General features: G+C 42.9%; 1 protein-coding gene across 1 annotated transcript in view; it reads left to right on the top strand.

Moving 5' to 3' along the window:
- Nucleotides 1-24752, top strand: part of LOC143140296 (retinoic acid receptor beta-like) — a 213261-nt gene extending 188509 nt beyond the window's left edge. Inside the window, exons 7-8 of the mRNA XM_076301076.1 lie at nucleotides 3425-3583; nucleotides 24468-24752. Of these exons, the coding sequence (XP_076157191.1) occupies nucleotides 3425-3583; nucleotides 24468-24709 (401 nt within the window). The 3' untranslated portion in view covers nucleotides 24710-24752. The remainder of the gene's footprint in view (nucleotides 1-3424; nucleotides 3584-24467) is intronic.
- Nucleotides 24753-26853: the final 2101 nt, after the last annotated feature.

The raw sequence follows: 26853 nt of genomic DNA, 5'->3' as shown, positions 1-26853 counted from the left end.
GACAAGAATTCCATTTGTTTGTTCCGTTTAATAGGCTAAAAAAAGACAGGCTATCCACAAACGTGAACATTTAATCACTAGCATGGGAATAACTGAGGCATCATCTGCGTCGGGCTCGGGTCGGGTTCGGACATAAAAATGGAAATGCCTGTCGGGTTCACTCTCTCGGCAACTCTGTCGGACACGGGCCGTGTTCGGACCGAAATTTGCAGCCCGAACAGCACTCAAAACACACACACACACACACACACAAACTAGTGATGCCATCGTGTCCTGGTCCAAACATCTTTTATATTGCTTCCAGTAGCCCCAACTAGAATCCATGCATCTCCACTGAATTATTTTTGGAATCTGATCCCTTTTCATACTTGTTCGTTCGTACTCGTCGCTCGACTTATTGTGACTAAATTCAAGATGGCGTCGAACGGTAAAATTCCTTAAGGTACTGTCTGTATAAATCGTCTTGTAAATAAACTACCAGTGCTTTTTCAAAGTTCTCCATGTCTCGTTTTAAATGTCAAGGCCCTCGGAAGTCTACCAATGAAGTATGGATCTACTTTGAGCCTCGTAAATGGTGTAAAACAGTGATTTATTTGCATGGCTAGGCCGATGCCCGAGGCACCACAACGAAACACTGTTGGTAGCATTGGCTAACTAGCGCCAGATTTCTGAGTGCAGGGGACAAGCCGAGGTGAGCTATGAGACATACGTTCACACTCGGTATCATGTTTCAACACACTTTAGGTCAAAATCACACCGGAATTATCCTTTAAAATGTAGGGTCTGGGCACTCACCGTTCGCAGTGCTCAGTCCAAGGGGCGGGATAATCGGTTGTCTTTCAAATTCCCTCTGCACACAATAGGACAGCGCTGAGTCCCATGCGTTTTCCCACCAGCGGAGCTAGTTGAGCTAGTTGGCTAGTTCAAACTTGCCAACTTAAAACAAGCTTAACTCGTGTCACACTGTTGGCCAACAGCAGGGGTGTCCAAACTTTTTGACTCAAGGGCCACATTGGGTTTTGAAAATTGGCCGGCGGGCCACACAAAAAAAAAAAATGAAAAAACAGAATTACTTTGTCATTTAAATGATACAAAACATTATATATATATATATATATATATATATATATATATATATATATATATATGTGTGTGTGTGTGTATATATATATATATATATATATATATATATATATATATATATATATATATATATATATATATATATATTGTTTTGTATCATTTAAATGACAAAGTAGTACTGTTGTAGAAAATTAATTCTTACGAAATACTGTTCATTTGATGTTGTTTAATTCATTTATAAATGGTGCACTGTCACTTTAAGGCTCTTTTGCCAGCTCCGCGAGCCTATGGCTAGTGCTGTGCCTATGGCTCACAGTTTATAAATGGTCAGTAGTGGAAACTACTGTTGCCATCACGATTTCCTTTTAAACGTTTCTTATAAAAAGGAGATATCAATTATCAACAATAACAAGCCAGCTGGAAGCTGTCGCAGTCTCTCCCTCTTGTGCACGCTCAAATGCGTTCCCAATTAAATGGAGTGGCATAACGCCTAGTTAGATCTGCTGCAATGGAGATACTATCTCGATGTAACAAGCTGTTTTGACATTGACATGGTAAACGCTCTCTAGGAAGAGCGTAAAGAAGTTTGCAGTAGCCTACAGTTATTCACAACATTGTCTATGCTGGAATAGCGAGCGGCCTATGATAACCTAATTAATTAAATGCAGGGCAGGCCGGATTAAAGTGTGTGGCGGGCCGGATCTATGATTAACTAATAAATGCTCGGCGGGCCGGATTAAAGTGCGTGGCGGGCCGCAGTTGGCCCGCGGGCCGTAGTTTGGACACCCCTGGCCAACAGCAACATCTATCTTCTTTGTTTTCAAGTAGCAGGGAATTCAAGCCAAACCGTTGCAACTCTGCCATCAATCATTGTGTTAAGACCGCCTAACGACTCTATACACGATTTGATTGGCCTGATAGAAGTTTAATTGTTCGAGCTCACAAGCCAACGGAGAGTTGCTAGACCAGCCCTGGAAGCAAATGTAATTTGCTGCTGCTAGGGTGCATCTAGATTTATAGGCTAGGCATACTTAGCTGTAACTAGACTAATAAGACTAAAGTAGTTAGCGCCATGCAGTAAGCCCTTTAGTGTGACTGACTGCATACTTAGCTAGAGCTAGACTAATAAGCGTCATGTAGTTAGCCCTTAGTGTGATTGACTACATACTTTGCATACTTAGCTAGAGCTAGACTAATAAACTGGTCTTTGCTGGTGTAGCTGGTTGGGCCAGGAAGCTGGTCATGCTGGTGTGACCAGCCTTTCTTGTGGGATACAGCCGGTGCAAGATGGTCATGCTGGTGACCAGCCTGTCAAGCTGGTCATGCTGGTTTGCTAGAATGCCCTGCTGAAAAAACCAGCTAGAAACCAGCTTATGCTAGTAGCTGGTTTTAGCTGGTTTTCTTCCAGCTCTTGCTGGTCTTTGCTGGTGTAGCTGGTTGGACCACCAGCTGGATATGCTGGCGTGACCATCTGAGGAAGCTGGTCATGCTGGTTTGACCAGCCTGTCGTGTGAGATACAGCTGGTGCAAGATGTTTATGCTGGTGACCAGCCTGCTAAGCTTGACATTGTTGGTGTAAGATGGTCATGCTGGTTTGACCAACATAAGCTGGCACGGCCAGTTAAACCAGCAGTGTAGACCAGCAACACCAGCTAAAATGACCAGCTTGAGGTGGTACGACAAGCAAAACCAGCTGAATTACCATCGTTAGGTGGGTAAACCAGCTGAAGGTATGTTTTCGCAAGAGTTTTGCAGGTCTAGCAGGTCAACCATCATAGGGTGGTCAAATTAGCTGGTCAACAAGCTGGTCAACCAGCAAACCACCTTTAGCTGGTCAGGCTGTTTTTTTCAGCAGGGTGACCAACATAAGGTGGCATAGCCAGTTAAACCAGCAGTGTAGACCAACAACACCAGCTAAAATGACCAGCTTGAGGTGGTACAACAAGCAAAACTGGCTGAATTACCATCATAAGCCAGCTGAAGGTATGTTTTTGCAAGTTTTGCTGGTCTAGCAGGTCAACCATCATAGGGTGGTCAACCAGCAAACCACCTTAAGCTGGTCAGGCTGTTTTTTCAGCAGGACTGGCATGGCCAGTTAAACCAGCAACATAGACCAGCAACACCTTGAGGCTTGAGGTGGTACGACAAGCAAAACCATAGTACGCTGATGCAAACCACCTTAAGCTGGTCAGGCTGGTTTTTCAGCAGGGAAGTTAAAAGTCTCCTCTCTATCCAACTACCTTCTCTCTCTTACTTCTGTCCTCCCTCTCCACTTTCTCTCCCTCTCTTCTTTAAGTAACTGTGTGTGTGTGCGTGTGCGCGTGTGTGTGTGTGCGTGCAGATCGGCAGGATCTGGAGGAGCCCTCAAAGGTGGACGAGCTGCAGGAGCCGCTGCTGGAGGCGCTGAAGATCTACGTGAGGAAGAGGAGGCCCAGCAAGCCGCACATGTTCCCCAAGACCCTGATGAAGATCACCGACCTGCGCAGCATCAGCGCCAAAGGTGACACACACACACGCACGTGCACACATACACACACACACGTGCACACATACACACACACGTGCACACATACACACACGCACACGCACACATACACACACACGTGCACACATACACACACACACACACACGTGCACACATACACACACGTGCACACATACACACACACACACACACGTGCACACATACACACACACACACACACACGTGCACACATACACACGCACGTGCACACATACACACACACACACACGTGCACACATACACACACACACACACGTGCACACATACACACGCACGTGCACACATACACACACACACACACACGTGCACACATACACACACACACACGTGCACACATACACACGCACGTGCACACATACACACACACACGTGCACACATACACACACACACACACACACACACACACACACGTGCACACATACACACACACACACACACACACACGTGCACACATACACACACACACACACACGTGCACACATACACACGCACGTGCACACATACACACACACACACACACGTGCATACATACACACACACACACACACGTGCACACATACACACGCACGTGCACACATACACACACACATGTGCACACATACACACACACACACACACACACATACTGGTTTGAGGGTTTAGCAGGACATTTTCAGCAGACCTGAACTAATCATTGTTTGAGAGGACCACCCTTTCCCTTGATGTTACAGCTACGAAAAGGACATCAAAAAAATTTGTTTTGTTCTAACTAAGATACATCTGCGTTAAAAATTCATATACACACATCACAGTCTGAAATAGGAATTTTCTGACTTTTCAATGGTTTAAGGAGACATGTTAGAAAGCATGTTTACAAGGTCATACGTGGTATATTAGGTCAGTGTGATACACATACACAGACATGACAAATATGTAGTTTAAAAGGACAAATATGGATTAGGGGGTCGGTCTGAACACAACACACAGACATGGTAAGTATATGTTTTACAAGGTCATACGTGGTATATTAGGTCAGTGTGATACACATACACAGACATGACAAATATCTAGTTTAAAAGGACAAATATGGATTAGGGGGTCGGTCTGAACACAACACACAGACATGGTAAGTATATGTTTTAAAAGGACATACGTGGTATATTAGGTCAGTGTGATACACATACACAGACATGAAAAATATCTAGTTTAAAAGGATAAATTTGGATTAGGGGGTCGGTCTGAACACAACACACAGACATGGTAAGTATATGTTTTAAAAGGATATACATGGTATATTAGGTCAGTGTGATACACATACACAGATATGAAAAATATCTAGTTTAAAAGGACAAATATGGATTATGGGGTCAGTCTGAACACAACACACAGACATGGTAAGTAGTCTATTGTAGTCTATAGTAAATAGAGTATTGGATGCACTAAATGTGGTAATGTGGTGGCAACATTGAGGGGGGTGACTCCAGGATGCTGGTGTCCCCATTAAGCCTTTATGAGGTGTTGTAGGCCTAACTTAATGAAACATCAGTGAATAAAAGTTCCCACTTGATAACCCCAATGACATGCTGCATACTGCATACTGTTAGATGGCCATTTGTCTGGTGTTTGTGACCATTGGTTGCTAGACTGAGCGTTGGATTATAACATCCAGTGGTGGGTAGAGTACTGAAAACCTAAACTCAAGTAAAAGTACAATTACTTCCTTTAAAAATTACTTCAGTAAAAGTAAATATTCCCATCTGAGAAATATACTAGAGTCGGTGGGTTATTCCAGGAAGGAGGTAAATGGTTTGAAACGTACAAGGTTTCCCTCTTCTGGCGCCGTAACGCTAGGTGCTAGAGGGTCAGGACTGAGATGCACGGCACCGCCTTGAGGCCCCCGACAACTGTTTCAAAGGTGGGATCTCTGAGATGCCCACAAAAAAAACCGAGAAGGAAAAACATAAAAAAGTGGACCACTTCCACTTCAGAGGTGGGGTTGTGGGTGTTCGCATGGAGCTAGGAGGCTGAAATTCGAGTCAGACCTTCTGCTCATGACCCACATGGAGCATGCAAAGTTTCGTCTCTCTAGCTAAAGTGCAAAGCATTGTGCCTGCAAAACATACTTTTTTGAAGATTTAACATTTAGCCATTTCTTAAACTTTTAGCCAAAAAACACACTTATGTCGTTCCGATCAGTATGAAATCAGAATATGTTGAACAACTGGGCATCACAAACAAGCCGGGCTCAGTTTGGAGTCAGTGGATTATTTTCGGAAGTAGGTAAACGGTTCGAAATATATGAGGTTTCCCTCTTCCGGCATGGTAACGCTAGGTGCTAGAGGGTTGGGACCAAGACGCACAGCACCGCCTTGAGGCCCCCACCAAGTGTTCCAAAGGTGGCATCTCTGAGACGCCCACAAAAAAAAAACGAGAAGGAAAAACATTAAAAAGTGGACCATTTCCACTTTAGAGGTGGAGTTGTGGGTGTTCGCATGGAGCTAGGAGGCTGACATTCGTGTCAGACCTTCTGCTCATGACCCACATGGAGCATGCAAAGTTTCATCTCTCTAGCTATAGTGCAAAGCATTGTGCCTGCAAAACATACTTTTTTGACGATTTAACATTTAGCCATTTTTTTTATTTTAACCAAAAAACACACATGTTCCAATCAGTAAATATATAGTGTTGGTAGGGTACATATGGTGGTTGCTATGCTAAATAACCTGGTTGCTTTGGTGGTTGCTATGGTCACTTTATAGTGGTGGTTGCTAGGTTGTTGCTAGGGTAATCAAGATGGTTGCTAGAGTGTTGCTAGGGTAGATAGTGTGGTTGCTATGCAAAATAACACAGTTGTTATGGTGGTTGTTATGGCAATCATGTTGGTTGCTATGGTGGTTGTTAGTTTGACATTATACAAGTGGTTGCTAGAATGTTGCTAGGGTATTTAAGATGGTTGCTAGTGTGTTGCTAGGGTATATATGGTGGTTCATATGCAAAATAACATGGTTGCAATGGTGGTTGCTAGCGTAATGATGTTGGTTGCTATGGTGGTTGCTAGGTTGACATCATAGAGGTGGTTGCTAGGTTGCTGCTAGGGTAATTAAGATGGTTGCTAGGCTGTTGCTAGGGTAATTAAGGTGGTTGTCAGGGTGTTGCTAGGGTACATATGGCAGTTGTTATTCAAAATAACAAAGTAGTGGAATTGGTAACGTTTAGCCATTTTTCAATTTTTAGCCAAAAACCACACTTATGTTGTTCCGATCAGTATGAAATCAGAATATGCTGAACAACGAGACATCACAAACAAGCTGGGCTTGGTTTGGAGTCGGTGGGTTATTCCAGGAAGGAGGTAAATGGTTTGAAACGTACAAGGTTTCCCTCTTCTGGCGCGGTAATGCTAGGTGCTAGAGGGTCAGGACTGAGATGCACGGCACCGCCTTGAGGCCCCCGACAACTGTTTCAAAGGTGGAATCTCTGAGACACGCACAAAAAAAAAAACAAGAAGGAGAAACATAAAAAAGTGGACCATTTCCACTTTAGAGGTGGAGTTGTGGGTGTTCGCATGGAGCTAGGAGGCTGAAATTCGAGTCAGACCTTCTGCTCATGACCCACATGGAGCATGCAAAGTTTCGTCTCTCTAAGTATAGTGCAAAGCATTGTGCCTGCAAAACATACTTTTTTGACGATTTAACATTTAGCCATTTTTTTAATTTTAACCAAAAAACACACATGGTCCAATCAGTAAATATATTGTGTTGGTAGGGTACATATGGTGGTTGCTATGCTAAATAACCTGGTTGCTTTGGTGGTTGCTATGGTCACTTTATAGTGGTGGTTGCTAGGTTGTTGCTAGGGTAATCAGGATGGTTGCTAGAGTGTTGCTAGGGTAGATAGTGTGGTTGCTATGCAAAATAACACAGTTGTTATGGTGGTTGTTATGGCAATCATGTTGGTTGCTATGGTGGTTGTTAGTTTGACATTATACAAGTGGTTGCTAGAATGTTGCTTGGGTATTTAAGATGGTTGCTAGTGTGTTGCTAGGGTATATATGGTGGTTCATATGCAAAATAACATGGTTGCAATGGTGGTTGCTAGCGTAATGATGTTGGTTGCTATGGTGGTTGCTATGGTGGTTGCTAGGTTGACATCATAGAGGTGGTTGCTAGGTTGCTGCTAGGGTAATTAAGATGGTTGCTAGGCTGTTGCTAGGGTAATTAAGGTGGTTGTCAGGGTGTTGCTAGGGTACATATGGCAGGTATTCAAAATGACAAAGTAGTGGAATTGGTAACGTTTAGCCATTTTTCAATTTTTAGCCAAAAAACACACTTATGTTGTTCCGATCAGTATGAAATCAGAATATGTTGAACAACGAGACATCACAAACAAGCTGGGCTTGGTTTGGAGTCGGTGGGTTATTCCAGGAAGGAGGTAAATGGTTTGAAACGTACAAGGTTTCCCTCTTCTGACGCGGTAACGCTAGGTGCTAGAGGGTCAGGACTGAGATGCACGGCACCGCCTTGAGGCCCCCGACAACTGTTTCAAAGGTGGGATCTCTGAGACACCCACAAAAAAAAAACCGAGAAGGAAAAACATAAAAAAGTGGTCCACTTCCACTTCAGAGGTGGAGTTGTAGGTGTTCACATGGAGCTAGGAGGCTGACATTCGTGTCAGACCTTCTGCTCATGACCCACATGGAGCATGCAAAGTTTCGTCTCTCTAGCCATAGTGCAAAGCATTGTGCCTGCAAAACATACTTTTTTGACGATTTAACATTTAGCCATTTTTTAAATTTAAACCAAAAAACACACATATGTTGGTCCGATCAGTAAATATATAGTGTTGCTAGAGTACATATGGTGGTTGCTATGCTAAATCACGCGGTTGATTTGGTGGTTGCTATGGTCACTTTATAGTGGTGGTTGCTAGGTTGTTGCTAGGGTAATCAAGATGGTTGCTAGAGTGTTGCTAGGGTAGATATAGTGGTTGCTATAAAAAATAACACAGTTGCTATGGTGGTTGTTATGGTAATTATGTTGGTCGCTATGGTGGTTGTTAGTTTGACATTATACAAGTGGTTGCTAGGTTGTTGCTAGGGTATTTAAGATGGTTGCTAGTGTGTTGCTAGGGTATATATGGTGGTTGATATGCAAAATAACACGGTTGCAATGGTGGTTGCTAGCGTAATGATGTTGGTTGCTATGGTGGTTGCTAGGTTGACATCATAGAGGTGGTTGCTAGGTTGCTGCTAGGGTAATTAAGATGGTTGCTAGGCTGTTGCTAGGGTAATTAAGGTGGTTGTCAGGGTGTTGCTAGGGTACATATGGCAGGTATTCAAAATGACAAAGTAGTGGAATTGGTAACGTTTAGCCATTTTTCAATTTTTAGCCAAAAACCACACTTATGTTGTTCCGATCAGTATGAAATCAGAATATGTTGAACAACGAGACATCACAAACAAGCTGGGCTTGGTTTGGAGTCGGTGGATTATTCCAGGAAGGAGGTAAATGGTTTGAAACGTACAAGGTTTCCCTCTTCTGGCGCGGTAACGCTAGGTGCTAGAGGGTCAGGACTGAGATGCACGGCACCGCCTTGAGGCCCCCGACAACTGTTTCAAAGGTGGAATCTCTGAGACACGCACAAAAAAAAAAACAAGAAGGAGAAACATAAAAAAGTGGACCATTTCCACTTTAGAGGTGGAGTTGTGGGTGTTCGCATGGAGCTAGGAGGCTGAAATTCGAGTCAGACCTTCTGCTCATGACCCACATGGAGCATGCAAAGTTTCGTCTCTCTAAGTATAGTGCAAAGCATTGTGCCTGCAAAACATACTTTTTTGACGATTTAACATTTAGCCATTTTTTTAATTTTAACCAAAAAACACACATGGTCCAATCAGTAAATATATTGTGTTGGTAGGGTACATATGGTGGTTGCTATGCTAAATAACCTGGTTGCTTTGGTGGTTGCTATGGTCACTTTATAGTGGTGGTTGCTAGGTTGTTGCTAGGGTAATCAGGATGGTTGCTAGAGTGTTGCTAGGGTAGATAGTGTGGTTGCTATGCAAAATAACACAGTTGTTATGGTGGTTGTTATGGCAATCATGTTGGTTGCTATGGTGGTTGTTAGTTTGACATTATACAAGTGGTTGCTAGAATGTTGCTTGGGTATTTAAGATGGTTGCTAGTGTGTTGCTAGGGTATATATGGTGGTTCATATGCAAAATAACATGGTTGCAATGGTGGTTGCTAGCGTAATGATGTTGGTTGCTATGGTGGTTGCTATGGTGGTTGCTAGGTTGACATCATAGAGGTGGTTGCTAGGTTGCTGCTAGGGTAATTAAGATGGTTGCTAGGCTGTTGCTAGGGTAATTAAGGTGGTTGTCAGGGTGTTGCTAGGGTACATATGGCAGGTATTCAAAATGACAAAGTAGTGGAATTGGTAACGTTTAGCCATTTTTCAATTTTTAGCCAAAAAACACACTTATGTTGTTCCGATCAGTATGAAATCAGAATATGTTGAACAACGAGACATCACAAACAAGCTGGGCTTGGTTTGGAGTCGGTGGGTTATTCCAGGAAGGAGGTAAATGGTTTGAAACGTACAAGGTTTCCCTCTTCTGACGCGGTAACGCTAGGTGCTAGAGGGTCAGGACTGAGATGCACGGCACCGCCTTGAGGCCCCCGACAACTGTTTCAAAGGTGGGATCTCTGAGACACCCACAAAAAAAAAACCGAGAAGGAAAAACATAAAAAAGTGGTCCACTTCCACTTCAGAGGTGGAGTTGTAGGTGTTCACATGGAGCTAGGAGGCTGACATTCGTGTCAGACCTTCTGCTCATGACCCACATGGAGCATGCAAAGTTTCGTCTCTCTAGCCATAGTGCAAAGCATTGTGCCTGCAAAACATACTTTTTTGACGATTTAACATTTAGCCATTTTTTAAATTTAAACCAAAAAACACACATATGTTGGTCCGATCAGTAAATATATAGTGTTGCTAGAGTACATATGGTGGTTGCTATGCTAAATCACGCGGTTGATTTGGTGGTTGCTATGGTCACTTTATAGTGGTGGTTGCTAGGTTGTTGCTAGGGTAATCAAGATGGTTGCTAGAGTGTTGCTAGGGTAGATATAGTGGTTGCTATAAAAAAATAACACAGTTGCTATGGTGGTTGTTATGGTAATTATGTTGGTCGCTATGGTGGTTGTTAGTTTGACATTATACAAGTGGTTGCTAGGTTGTTGCTAGGGTATTTAAGATGGTTGCTAGTGTGTTGCTAGGGTATATATGGTGGTTGATATGCAAAATAACACGGTTGCAATGGTGGTTGCTAGCGTAATGATGTTGGTTGCTATGGTGGTTGCTAGGTTGACATCATAGAGGTGGTTGCTAGGTTGCTGCTAGGGTAATTAAGATGGTTGCTAGGCTGTTGCTAGGGTAATTAAGGTGGTTGTCAGGGTGTTGCTAGGGTACATATGGCAGGTATTCAAAATGACAAAGTAGTGGAATTGGTAACGTTTAGCCATTTTTCAATTTTTAGCCAAAAAACACACTTATGTTGTTCCGATCAGTATGAAATCAGAATATGTTGAACAACGAGACATCACAAACAAGCTGGGCTTGGTTTGGAGTCGGTGGGTTATTCCAGGAAGGAGGTAAATGGTTTGAAACGTACAAGGTTTCCCTCTTCTGGCGCGGTAACGCTAGGTGCTAGAGGGTCAGGACTGAGATGCACGGCACCGCCTTGAGGCCCCCGACAACTGTTTCAAAGGTGGGATCTCTGAGACACCCACAAAAAAAAAACCGAGAAGGAAAAACATAAAAAAGTGGTCCACTTCCACTTCAGAGGTGGAGTTGTAGGTGTTCACATGGAGCTAGGAGGCTGACATTCGTGTCAGACCTTCTGCTCATGACCCACATGGAGCATGCAAAGTTTCGTCTCTCTAGCCATAGTGCAAAGCATTGTGCCTGCAAAACATACTTTTTTGACGATTTAACATTTAGCCATTTTTTAAATTTAAACCAAAAAACACACATATGTTGGTCCGATCAGTAAATATATAGTGTTGCTATGGTCACTTTATAGTGGTGGTTGCTAGGTTGTTGCTAGGGTAATCAAGATGGTTGCTAGAGTGTTGCTAGGGTAGATATAGTGGTTGCTATAAAAAATAACACAGTTGCTATGGTGGTTGTTATGGTAATTATGTTGGTCGCTATGGTGGTTGTTAGTTTGACATTATACAAGTGGTTGCTAGGTTGTTGCTAGGGTATTTAAGATGGTTGCTAGTGTGTTGCTAGGGTATATATGGTGGTTGATATGCAAAATAACACGGTTGCAATGGTGGTTGCTAGCGTAATGATGTTGGTTGCTATGGTGGTTGCTAGGTTGACATCATAGAGGTGGTTGCTAGGTTGCTGCTAGGGTAATTAAGATGGTTGCTAGGCTGTTGCTAGGGTAATTAAGGTGGTTGTCAGGGTGTTGCTAGGGTACATATGGCAGGTATTCAAAATGACAAAGTAGTGGAATTGGTAACGTTTAGCCATTTTTCAATTTTTAGCCAAAAACCACACTTATGTTGTTCCGATCAGTATGAAATCAGAATATGTTGAACAACGAGACATCACAAACAAGCTGGGCTTGGTTTGGAGTCGGTGGATTATTCCAGGAAGGAGGTAAATGGTTTGAAACGTACAAGGTTTCCCTCTTCTGGCGCGGTAACGCTAGGTGCTAGAGGGTCAGGACTGAGATGCACGGCACCGCCTTGAGGCCCCCGACAACTGTTTCAAAGGTGGGATCTCCGAGACACCCACAAAAAAAAAACCGAGAAGGAAAAACATAAAAAAGTGGACCACTTCCACTTCAGAGGTGGAGTTGTGGGTGTTCGCATGGAGCTAGGAGGCTGAAATTCGAGTCAGACCTTCTGCTCATGACCCACATGGAGCATGCAACGTTTCGTCTCTCTAGCTATAGTGCAAAGCATTGTACCTGCAAAACATAATTTTTGGACGATTTAACATTTAGCCATTTTTTACATTTGAACCAAAAAACACACATATGTTGGTCCAATCAGTAAATATATAGTGTTGCTAGGGTACATATGATGGTTTCTATGCTAAATAACCTGGTTGCTTTGGTGGTTGCTATGGTCACTTTATAGTGGTGGTTGCTAGGTTGTTGCTAGGGTAATCAGGATGGTTGCTAGAGTGTTGCTAGGGTAGATATGGTGGTTGCTATGCAAAATAACACAGTTGCTATGGTGGTTGTTATGGTAATCATGTTGGTTGCTATGGTGGTTGTTAGTTTGACATTATACAAGTGGTTGCTAGGTTGTTGCTAGGGTATTTAAGATGGTTGCTAGTGTGTTGCTAGGGTATATATGGTGGTTGATATGCAAAATAACACGGTTGCAATGGTGGTTGCTAGCGTAATGATGTTGGTTGCTATGGTGGTTGCTAGGTTGACATCATAGAGGTGGTTGCTAGGTTGCTGCTAGGGTAATTAAGATGGTTGCTAGGCTGTTGCTAGGGTAATTAAGGTGGTTGTCAGGGTGTTGCTAGGGTACATATGGCAGGTATTCAAAATGACAAAGTAGTGGAATTGGTAACGTTTAGCCATTTTTCAATTTTTAGCCAAAAAACACACTTATGTTGTTCCGATCAGTATGAAATCAGAATATGTTGAACAACGAGACATCACAAACAAGCTGGGCTTGGTTTGGAGTCGGTGGGTTATTCCAGGAAGGAGGTAAATGGTTTGAAACGTACAAGGTTTCCCTCTTCTGGCGCGGTAACGCTAGGTGCTAGAGGGTCAGGACTGAGATGCACGGCACCGCCTTGAGGCCCCCGACAACTGTTTCAAAGGTGGGATCTCTGAGACACCCACAAAAAAAAAACCAAGAAGGAGAAACATAAAAAAGTGGACCACTTCCACTTTAGAGGTGGAGTTGTGGGTGTTCGCATGGAGCTAGGAGGCTGAAATTCGAGTCAGACCTTCTGCTCATGACCCACATGGAGCATGCAAAGTTTCGTCTCTCTAAGTATAGTGCAAAGCATTGTGCCTGCAAAACATTCTTTTTTGACGATTTAACATTTAACCATTTTTTTAATTTTAACCAAAACACACACATGGTCCAATCAGTAAATATATAGTGTTGGTAGGGTACATATGGTGGTTGCTATGCTAAATAACCTGGTTGCTTTGGTGGTTGCTATGGTCACTTTATAGTGGTGGTTGCTAGGTTGTTGCTAGGGTAATCAAGATGGTTGCTAGAGTGTTGCTAGGGTAGATATAGTGGTTGCTATAAAAAATAACAGTTGCTATGGTGGTTGTTATGGTAATCATGTTGGTCACTATGGTGGTTGTTAGTTTGACATTATACAAGTGGTTGCTAGGTTGTTGCTAGGGTATTTAAGATGGTTGCTAGTGTGTTGCTAGGGTATATATGGTGGTTTATATGCAAAATAACACTGTTGCATTGGTGGTTGCTAGCGTAATGATGTTGGTTGCTATGGTGGTTGCTAGGTTGATATCATAGAGGTGGTTGCTAGGTTGCTGCTAGGGTAATTAAGATGGTTGCTAGGCTGTTGCTAGGGTAATTAAGGTGGTTGTCAGGGTGTTGCTAGGGTACATATGGCAGTTATTCAAAATGACAAAGTAGTGGAATTGGTAACGTTTAGCCATTTTTCAATTTTTAGCCAAAAACCACACTTATGTTGTTCCGATCAGTATGAAATCAGAATATGTTGAACAACTGGGCATCACAAACAAGCTGGGCTCAGTTTGGAGTCAGTGGATTATTCTCGGAAGTAGGTAAACGGTTCAAAATATATAAGGTTTCCCTCTTCCGGCATGGTAACGCTAGGTGCTAGAGGGTCGGGACTGAAACGCACAGCACCGCCATGAGGCCCCCACCAACTGTTCCAAAGGTGGCATCTCTGAGATGCCCACAAAAAAAAAAACGAGAAGGAAAAACATAAAAAAGTGGTCCACTTCCACTTCAGAGGTGGAGTTGTGGGTGTTCGCATGGAGCTAGGAGGCTGAAATTCGAGTCAGACCTTCTGCTCATGACCCACATGGAGCATGCAACGTTTCGTCTCTCTAGCTAAACCAACACACACAAATACAATATAGCAGCTTTAAAGTCGACAAAGTATACAACAAGACGAGTCCTGATAAACACTGTCCTCACAGAACATAGATTTGTCTTGTCCACACACAGACCAACGAAAGCTCAACTCAAATCACTGCTGGTAAGAGATCAGTCTGTTGTCAAAAATTGTCCTTGCATACCATGCCGTCCTAGCACAACATGATTTTGTTGTGGAAACCAACACACACAAATACAATATAGCAGCTTTAAAGTCGACAAACTACTGTGTACAACAAGATGAGTCCTGATAAACACTGTCCTCACACAACATAGATTTGTCTTGTCCACACACAGACCAACGAAAGCTCAACTCAAATCACTGCTAGTAAGAGATCAGTCTGTTGACAAAAGTTGTTCTTGCATACCATGTGGTCCTAGTAGACCACAGCTGAGTCCTAGACACCAACACACAGTAAAAACAGTCTATTGTATCACTAAGCAAACACCCTCAACCTCCGTCCTCAAAAATGGTGACAAATGATGGCAACAGTAGGGCAGTTTCCACTAGCCAACAAGTCACCCAGCCCACTTGGGCCAATTCACTTTGCCCTCTGAGACAGCAGCAATCCCTGTGTCTCCACTTACAAAAAGTCTTCACGGCTCTTTTTCTGATTACGTAAACACCAGGCGCTGAAATCGTAAGATATACAAGTAATAGGTGGAGACAACTGATATATAAGTATAAGTATAAGTATATACTCTTTTGATCGATCCTGTGAGGGAAATTTGGTCTCTGCATTTATCCCAATCTGTGAATTACTGAAACACACTCAGCACACATTGAACACACAGTGAGGTGAAGCACACACTAATCCCAGCGCAGTGAGCTGCCTGCAACAACAGCGGCGCTCGGGGAGCAGTGAGGGGTTAGGTGCCTTGCTCACAGTATAGCAAGAATTTTACAATGTTTCTGCACTGTTCTCCCATACAGGGTTTTCTCCAAGACTAAACCAAATTTTAGACTGTGTCTGTTATCAAAGCAACATCATACAACCAGCAGAAACTGCCTACACAACACTGCAAACAACAGCTAAAACTTCAGCCCATTGATAAACACTTTCTGGCATTTCAATTTTTTATTTTTCAATACATTATTGCACAATAACTGCCCCAAAGTCTGCCCCATACAGATCGCTAAAAGTTAGTTGAGTTAGTTCTTGCATACCATGCGGTCCTTCCACAACATGACTTTGTGATGGAAACCAACACACACATACAGTAAAGCTGCTTAGACAAACTACACAAAAAGTCAAGTCCTGATAAACACTGTTCTCACACAACTTAGATTTGTCTTGTCCATACACAGACCAACGGAAGCTCAACTCAAATCACTGTTGGTCAGAGATCAGTCTGTTGTTAAAAATTGTCCTTGCATACCATGCCGTCCTAGCACAACATGATTTTGTTGCAGAAACCAACACACACAAATACAATATAGCAGCTTTAAAGTCGACAAACTACTGTATACAACAAGATGAGTCCTGATAAAAACTGTCCTCACAGAACATAGATTTGTCTTGTCCACACACAGACCAACGAAAGCTCAACTCAAATCACTGCTGGTAAGAGATCAGTGTGTTGTCAAAAAGTGTCCTTGCATACCATGCCGTCCTAGCACAACATGATTTTGTTGTGGAAACCAACACACACAAATACAGCTTTAAAGTCGACAAACTACTGTATACAACAAGATGAGTCCTGATAAAAACTGTCCTCACAAAACATAGATTTGTCTTGTCCACACACAGACCAACGAAAGCTCAACTCAAATCACTGCTGGTAAGAGATCAGTGTGTTGTCAAAAAGTGTCCTTGCATACCATGCCGTCCTAGCACAACATGATTTTGTTGTGGAAACCAACACACACAAATGCAGCTTTAAAGTCGACAAACTACTGTATACAACAAGATGAGTCCTGATAAACACTGTCCTCACACAACATAGATTTGTCTTGTCCACACACAGACCAACGAAAGCTCAACTCAAATCACTGCTGGTAAGAGATCAGTGTGTTGTCAAAAATTGTCCTTGCATACCATGCCGTCCTAGCACAACATGATTTTGTTGTGGAAACCAACACACACAAATACAGCTTTAAAGTCGACAAACTACTGTATACAACAAGATGAGTCCTGATAAACACTGTCCTCACACAACACAGATTTGTCTTGTCCACACACAGACCAACGAAAGCTCAACTCAAATCACTGCTGGTAAGAGATCAGTCTGTTGACAAAATTTGTTCTTGCATACCATGCGGTCCTAGTAGACCACAGCTGAGTCCTGGACACCAACACACAGTAAAAACAGTCTATTTTACCACTAAGCAAACACCCTCAAACTCCACCCTCAAAAATGGTGACAAATGATGGCAACATTAGGGCAGTTTCCACTAGCCGACAAGTCACACAGCCCACTTGGGCCAATTCACTTTGCCCTCTGAGACAGCAGCAATCCGTGTGTCTCCACTTACAAAAAGTCTTCACGGCTCTTTTTCTGATTATGTAAACACCAGGCACTGAAATCGTAAGATATACAAGTAATAGGTGGAGACAACTGATATATAAGTATAAGTATATATACTCTTTTGATCCCGTGAGGGAAATTTAGCCTCTGCATTTATCCCAATTCGGTGAATTAGTGAAACACACTCAGCACACAGTGAACACACAGTGAGGTGAAGCACACACTAATCCCGGCGCAGTGAGCTGCCTGCAACAACAGCGGCGCTCGGGGAGCAGTGAGGGGTTAGGTGCCTTGCCCAAAGTATAGCAAGAATTTTACAATGTTTCTGCACTGTTCTCCCATACAGGGTTTTCTCCAAGACTTAGCCAAATTTTAGACTGTGTCTGTTATCAAAGCAACATCATACAACCAGCAGAAACTGCCTACACAACACTGCAACAACAGCTAAAACTTCAGCCCATGGATAAACACTTTCTGGCATTTCAATTTTATTTTTCAATACATTATTACACAATTACTGCCCCAATGTCTGCCCCATACAGATCACTACAAAAACCCTCTGTTTGAGGTGGTTCTTGCATACCATGCGGTCCTTCCATAACATGACTTTGTGATGGAAACCAACACACACATACAGTATAGCTGCTTAGACAAACTACACAAAAAGTCAAGTCCTGATAAACACTGTTCTCACACAACATAGATTTGTCTTGTCCACACACAGACCAACGAAAGCTCAACTCAAATCACTGCTGGTAAGAGATCAGTCTGTTGTCAAAAATTGTCCTTGCATACCATGCCGTCCTAGCAAATCATGATTTTGTTGTGGAAACCAACACACACATACAATATAGCAGCTTTACAGTCGGCAAACTACTGTATGCAACAAGAACAGTCGTGATAAACACTTTCCTCACACAACATAGATTTGTCTTGTCCACACACAGACCAACGAAAACTCAACTCAAATCACTGCTGGGAAGAGATCAGTCTGTTGACAAAATTTGTTCTTGCATACCATGCTGTCCTGGTAGACCACAGCTGAGTCCTGGACACCAACACACAGTAAAAACAGTCTATTTTACCACTAACCAAACACCCTCAACCTCCACCCTTAAAAATGGTGACAAATGATTGCAACAGTAGGGCAGTTTCCACTAGCCGACAAGTCACCCAGCCCACTTGGGCCAATTCACTTCGCCCTCTCAGACAGCAGCAATCCGTGTGTCTCCACTTACAAAAAGTCTTCACAGCTCTTTTTCTGATTACGTAAACACCAGGCGCTGAAATCTGTTTTTGTTGGCCAGCGTGCATCGAGTTATATTGACGTCAAGCACGCATAAAAAATATACCCGCGAAAATCTTCCAATCAGCATGAAGGCCATTGCAAAATCAAAAAGACCCTGCCTCAGAAAGGTACCAAAATCTCACCGATAAATGCAGGGATGCAAACACATTTATAGTCAAAAAAGAGAGAGCTAGCGCGCACCCATACACGATATTGCGTTTAAGTAGCCACTTTTTTCTTTTTTTGTGTATTGTGATTAATAATTAGTGAGTCATTTAATATTTTTATGTTTCATTAGGTGTGTTAGTTCAGCTGTCATCACAGCTTAGGATAGCTAATACTAGAATTGTCTATAGGCCTGTCTCATTTTGTGTGCACATTTTGCTTTTTATCTTATTATTTAATAATAGATTTATCTTATTTATATGTAATTAATAGCACCTTATTATGTGCTGAAAGCCTTTCACAATTCTATTCTTGACATATTAGGTGTAAGTTCAAATATCAACAGTGTATGAGCCTAAAGCCTATTATAGCCTACAATTAGCGCCTGTTTCTTTAAGATACATCTTTCAGGGCTCTGGTAGTGCACAATTAATCATAGGTGAGCACTGATCAAAGCAACTTCACATACATGAGTCTCAGGGCTTCACCATGTACAGACCTGTGTAAGTGCTAAATAGTTAAACTTAAAAATTAAAGTTAAAAATAAATAGAGTCAGGATGGCACACTTTTGGGATATAAGGAACACACACCAGCCATATGGCTTGCTTGTTAAGGAGTAGTTTGTTTGGAAAACCCCTTCATTGCCTAATGTTAAATTAAAGAATGAGTTTGGCTATTGATATAGGTCATTTATTTGCCAATTCATTGTTTATGAAGAAGGAATGCTTATATCCTCCCATTGTGTCTAGGCTAATAGTTGATATAGGCCTTTCCCTTTGCAGAACGAGCTGTATAGTGTTTAGTTTGTCTTGTAACCTACATGCAGTAAGCCTATGAATGAAACATCTGTCACAAAGCATCATGATGCCTTAGATGAGAGTTGTCGTTCGCATTTTCTTCATCAATAAGACAGCTGTGCGTGCGTAAATTCGAGTTTGTGCGCTCTTGATTAAGAGGAGTGCAAATTGGACTTTCAAAATCAATGCGGAGACACGCAGGTAGCTAACCACCAGGCCCAAAGAAGACAGAAGTCATGGACACCAGGACTATGTGGTTAACTCTCATGTAATAGGCCTACTATATTCTACAATCGTTGAAAGCGTGGATGTCATAGTACTACAGTATCGCTAACCAGATTTATTTTGTGATGGGTCTGTGGCAAGGAATTCTGTGTTAATAGCCTGGCTAGTTGCTACTTTAAGCACAGTAATATTATAATGCAATGGTGGGCCTGGAAGATAAACTTGCAGAGCTTTAATTGAACAGTCGCCATTACTTATTTAATCTATGTTGTGATAGGGTGGTAAATAACTTACTAGAGTTCACTTAAATACAACAGGTTAGAGCCGATTTGCACGGTGTGGTTATGAAAACTTGATTTCTGGTACCAGAGGGTTTTCTAGTAGGCCATGTAAACTATTTACAGTATTTTGCATCTTATATTGCATCTTACATTGCACAATCACCTTAAAGGGGGTGTGCCTACAAAACAGTGCAGCCAGGTCATTTGAGAACTTCTAAAATTACTGTATATAATTAAAGTGCCTTAGGCTTCAGCATGACAATGAGATAACAAATGAATAATCATTTTAATTTATACATTGGGATTTAGGCCTTGTAGTAGTCATATAATTTTGATGAACATGGGACCAATCAGTGACAGCCTACCCAGACTAAAAACAGACTATTATAGGCCTACTTTGCACCATGCCTGTTAGTAAGCAACAAAATTATTTTATATTTACCAAATTATGTTTACTAACCCTATTTGGGATTAACAGAAAGCAAGTTATTAACTAATATGCCAGATGGGCAGCCGTGGCCTACTGGTTAGGGCTTTGGGCTTGTAACCAGGGTTGCCGGTTCGATTCCTGACCCAGTAGGAAAAATGTGGGCGGGGAAGTGGTTGAGCACTGCTCTCCCATGCCCACATCCATGGCTGAAGTGCCCTTGAGCAAGGCACCTAACCCTTCACTGCTCCCCGAGCACCGCTGTAGCAGGCAGTTCACAGCGCAGGGATTAGTGTGTGCTTCACCTCACTGTGTATATTTCACTAATTCACGGATTGGGATAAATGCAGAGAACAAATTTCCCTCACGGGATCAAAAGTGTATACTTATACTTATCAATCTGTGTCACGGGGGGTGTTTGGGCACAGATTCATATTCACATTAGTTCCTATATAGCCCCACCTTCTCTCACCTTAGGCTATACCAGGGGCCTCATGTACAAAGACTTGCGTGGATTTCATACTAAAACATTGCGTACGTGCAAACCTGAAAAGTAGCGTACGCACAAAAAAATCCTGATGTATGAAACTGTGCGTACGCAGCATTCCACGCAGCTTTTCTTTGTACATCCCAATTAACGTGAAATTAAGCGTACATGCACGAGCATTACACTCCACCCTCTCTCCTCCCTCAATCACACTCATTTTAATATGCTAACTAGGCCACTCGAGAGCGCAGACCTCCGCGAAGACAAAATGGCCTATCCTGCAATATTAATAACAATGAAAACTCATTTGTGGATCCATTCACACTCGAAACTGCTCCAAAGTTGAATAATTGAAATCATCAAATTAATAAAAAAAAGTTTATGTCCAGCGAATGCGAGGTGTTTCGTCGGAGTGTTTATCCGACGAAATGGCAAGAATCTTACGTGTTTATCATCTGTAATTAATAATAATAAAAAAAACAGTAGTGGCAGAGCGTAGCAGTGGCTAGTTATAGGGTCAGAGACCGTGGCAGAATTATTGGTCAGTCTGCAAGTAGGTGACAGGGTTCGCATAACTGGGTTTGATGCATTTGAACCATTACAACACTGCATTAATTTAAAAAACATTAAATCAATCGTGTCCAAGTAGGCTACCACGCATTCGAGGTGGAATAAACGAAGTTGATCCAGCCCACATTGCCACAACATTACGATTTCTGGATTATATCCCTATATTTGCACACAGTGTGACAACAATAATGCGAATGCTTAGGCTACTCGAGGAAAGTCAAAGTATCCGCAGTCAATCACACTAAGGGATAGGCTATATCCGCGCTTATTAGTCAGCCTATCTATTATATCCATGTAGGCTATAGGTTTCACATTCCCTTTTAATTCGTATCCTCTAATAAGTCTACAGTTGTCATTATATATAGACATATAGATAGGTTGTTGCATAACTTAGTAGAATTTGAGCATGTTGCATGTCCATTTATATAGAAACATGGGCATACTTTCGAAGTGTTATCATTTTTAATAACCCACGTTTCACAATATACTGTGCAAATAAAGGCCTAGATTCGCGATCAACTAATGTTGTTGCGCTGCATTGCCTATAAGTGTCGCCAACTGACGAGTGCTAATAGAAATACACATTGGAAATGTGCGTACGCCAGACATGAAGTTTGCGTGGAGGACCGCACATTCTCACGTTCAAGTCAGTCTTCGTACATCCGGACGTGAGCGTGAGAAGTGGCGTACGCAGCATTTTTGTGCGTACGCAAGCTTTGTACATGAGGCCCCAGGTGATCACACAGGTGATTTGGAATCAACTAGCGGGAGTAGGAAGGGGGCAGATTTGTTTGACCGTGGTAAAGAGAAATGTAAAGAATCTAAAAGCAAATAAACGTTTAAGTAAAGAAAGTAACCCGCGCGTCATTAACATCTCTGACTGCTCCTGTCATAGCGGCTCCGCGCAAATTATGAACTGCGTTGGAGGCCGCAACGTTAGTCAAAAACTCCCGTGATAAGCTTTTGGAACTTTTCATGGACTATGGACTGTCGGCTTTGAAACTTCGTGACAAGGACAAAGCTTTGGAGGGATTATTGGATGTATCTTTCAAGTCTCCGGCCCGTGAGTAGAAGTTTATATCCTGAAGCGCTTTCACAAGTTTTCCTGTTAAAACGATAACAAAGGATGGCCTACAACTGAACATTACGAAGGTGATCATTAATATGTTCTAAACAAATCTACTTCAATTGCTGAATGCAGAACGTGAAAGTGACTAAACAACAATTAAAGTGGAAGCTGCAGTGTAGGCTATGCCCTAATAATTAATCTCTGAAATAGCCTATGGTAACGAAAACCTAGAAGCTTTAACCGCGACTTGCAGTGGCAAACTGGGCGTGTGTACAAGAAAACTGAACGAGACAAGGGCTTTGTTTGATGCTCATGCAAGTGTTGAAAAGATTGACGAAAGCGTTGCTGCATTATAGAAGTGCAATGAATGAATTGAGGCCTACTGAAGCACACGTAAACGCGCAAGCTTTAATGACTAATGGAGATAAGGAAAAATATCACGCTGAATGGTATGCACCTAAAATGGCTGTATTTGAGGAGTATATTACACGTGTTGAAGACTGTAAAGGATACAAATTAAGACCACAAAAAGACATTGTAGAGATTGCTCCTGAAAATAGCGTGACTGGGTCAAAGGCGTCCTCTGTGTCTTCCCTGCGTGCACAAGCGACGGCTGAGAGAGCAGCCCTCGCCGCTAAAGCGCACGGCTTAAAACAAAGCATGCACTCGAACACCCAGTGATGAGCTTCAATCCACAAGTGACTTTGTCTCACACATGCAGGTTGCTGGAATGAATGAGGCCAATAGCCTCATGTTATGTTATGCAATGCTTGTGTCTTGTCGGTCAGAAAGTTTACTCTGTTTACACTGTTTGCAGCAGTTCAGGACTGGCTGTCAGGCTTCCTATACATTGCATCTGCATAATGTAAACCTATATATATATATATATAGTCACATTATTACAATAGAGGTGCAAAATAACTGCTGCAATTCACGTACTGAACTTGAGGCATATGTCACTTTAGATATGCACAGGCGAAACGAAATTACCTCGTCGGACATAGACTTTTTGGCAGCTAACTATCTCTTTTGTTAAATCATACAACATCATGACAAAGTTCGTCATTTACCCGTTCATGTCCAAAAGAAACATAACTTCATATCTAACAACAGCTGTTTTCACACGTCATATTGAGCGTTTATTCTAAGCCCTGCCTCAGATGGAAAGTAGCCTATGCTCACCGTATCCTCAATAAGTGACTTTTGTTGTGTCGTTAGCTATCGGCATTGGGCTTCTTATGTCATTAGCCAATCATATTCCCAAACGATAACAATATTGTCTAAAAGTTAGAGCTTTACTTCCCAGATTAGTTCAATTCACTTCAACTTCAAATGTCGGTCTTTTTGCATGTCCTGGAAGGTTGCCTGCATCATTACACGGCCTGGGTAGCCTACTATTTCCTGTTCACGTTACACGTTAATATTAGCTTGGTCAACAGGCATACAAATAGGCTAGGAAGGTAGCTTGAATTCAATAGTTCAATCTTTCTTAGTGTCGAGAAGGGTTCCGTCCTTCTCCTCAACCGTGCATGCAGCCTTGGAGCCTCCCTTCAGGCAAATGACGCTGCTTGCGCCAAAGTGATTTGGACGTTCCATTTTGGAACGTTCGGTATGGTTGTGTATGAATTTCCCGCGGTTGTGTATACATTTCCCGGGAATGTGTATGGGCTGCAAAGACATCTTTTGGTCGATAGGGGGCACAATTCCATACAACTCCAGACACAAAAATGTCAGGTTTGGAGTTTATAAGGACACTTGAATAAAAGGTGCAGGGGGTCTTTTAGAAGTCAGAAAACACGTTTTATAATGTTATGTTTACAAGGACATCTGAGGGTCCTGCCAAACCTCACTGTCCTAGCAATGCTGGTGAAATGTCTTGAAAATTGTCCTGCTAAGCCCTCCCACAAGTACACACGCTCCCACTTCCATTTGACCTGTGCCCTTTGACCCCATGCAGGTGCGGAGCGGGTCATCTCCCTAAAGATGGAGATCCCGGGCTCTATGCCCCCCCTCATCCAGGAGATGCTGGAGAACTCCGAGGGCCCGGAGGGCCAGAGCCACCAGGCGGGAGGGGGGGGCAGCGAGGGGCGAGGGGGGGACAGTGGCAGCGGGGACGACTCTGATGCCCCCCCAGAGCCAAAATCTGCCCCCCCCTCCCCTGAGCCCACCTCAGAGGACGGCCAGGACGATGAACCCTAGAACCCCATCCGTCCACACACACACACACACACACACACCTAGAACCCCGTCCACACACACACACACACACACACACACACAGTCTCTCTCTTACACACACACACACACACACACACACACACACACACAGTCTCTCTCTTACACACACACACACACACACACACAGTCTCTCTCTTACACACACACTCTCATTCTCTTTCCTTTCTTTCTCTGTGCACACTATCGTCACACACACACACACACACTATCGTCACACATACACACTATCGTCACACATACACACACACTATCGTCACACATACACACACACTATCGTCACACACACACACACACTATCGTCACACATACACACTATCGTCACACATACACACACACTATCGTCACACACACACAGACACACGCCATCGTCACACATACACACTCACTATCGTCACACATACACACTATCGTCACACATACACACACACTATCGTCACACATACACACACACTATCGTCACTATCGTCACACATACACACACACTATCGTCACACACACACACACACACTATCGTCACACACACACACGCCATCGTCACACATACACACACACTATCGTCACACATACACACACACTATCGTCACACACAGACACACGCCATCGTCACACATACACACTCACTATCGTCACACATACACACTATCGTCACACATACACACACACTATCGTCACACATACACACACACTATCGTCACTATCGTCACACATACACACACACTATCGTCACACACACACACACACACTATCGTCACACACACACACGCCATCGTCACACATACACACACACTATCGTCACACATACACACACACTATCGTCACACACACACACACACACACGCCATCGTCACACATACAAACTATCTTCACACGTACACACACACTATCGTTACACGTACACACACGCACACTATCGTTACACGTACACACACGCACACTATGGTCAATCTTCTTGGACCCTCCGGTTTCAGAAGTCGAGAACATTCTGTTCCATTTGTGCACTCGCCCATCCAGGAGTCCAAGAGACACAGATACACACACACACTATCGTCACACACACACACACACACTATCGTCACACACACACACACTATCGGCCATCCAGGAGTCCAAGAGACACAGATACACACACACACTATCGTCACACACACACACACACACTATCGTCACACACACACACACACACTATCGTCACACACACACACACTATCGCCCATCCAGGAGTCCAAGAGACACAGATACACACACACACTATGGTCACACACACTATCGTCACACACACACACACTATCGCCCATCCAGGAGTCCAAGAGACACAGATACACACACACACTATCGTCACACACACACACACACACTATCGTCACACACACACACACTATCGGCCATCCAGGAGTCCAAGAGATACAGATACACACGCACACTATCGTCACACATACACTATCGTCACACATACACACACACACACACAAACTATCGGCCATCCAGGAGTCCAAGAGACATGAAGACAACGTTGCAGGAACTGCCCCCGTCCCGTCTCCCTGGTTACCATCTATCCATCTGTCTGTGTGTGTGTGTGTGTGTGTGTGTGTGTGTGTGGGGGGGGGGTTTCCCTCCTCTTAATCTCAACGTTTTATCTCCCTTTTGCCTCTTCAACACACAACACAGAAAACAAAGCAGAAAGTTCTGGCCTGAAGGGACCAGTGATGTGTGTGTGTGTGTGTACATTAGACAGAAGCTCAGCACAGAGGCATTATTCTCTCTAAAGACTAGGAACAAAACACACAGACCGCCTGTGTGTGTGTGTGTGTGTGTGTTTACACTCCTCATGTCCCTGGAAGTTCAAAACAAAAACATCTGCATGAGGGGCTTCAAGTTTTTCTCTTTCTTTTTCTTTCTCTTTATCAATCTCTCTTTCTCTCATTCTCTCTCTCTCTCATTCTCTCTTTCTCTCATTCTCTCTTTCTCTCATTCTCTCTCTCTCATGTTGTTGGCACACATTGTACATACCATTGTATGGTTAGCTCTGTTTCTTGAAGACTGTGGTGCTTCTGTTTACTGTCTTAAATATTATTGGTTGAGGCAACACTAGGAAGAAGATGGGCGCT

This window comes from Alosa pseudoharengus, unplaced genomic scaffold (genome assembly GCF_046254945.1).
Source record: "Alosa pseudoharengus isolate Yale_2024_CS ecotype anadromous, Long Island Sound unplaced genomic scaffold, YU_APseudo_1.1 YU_APseudo_1.1_scf_23, whole genome shotgun sequence".
NCBI classification, from domain to species: domain Eukaryota; kingdom Metazoa; phylum Chordata; class Actinopteri; order Clupeiformes; family Clupeidae; genus Alosa; species Alosa pseudoharengus.
This window is presented reverse-complemented; position numbering and strand designations above follow the sequence as displayed.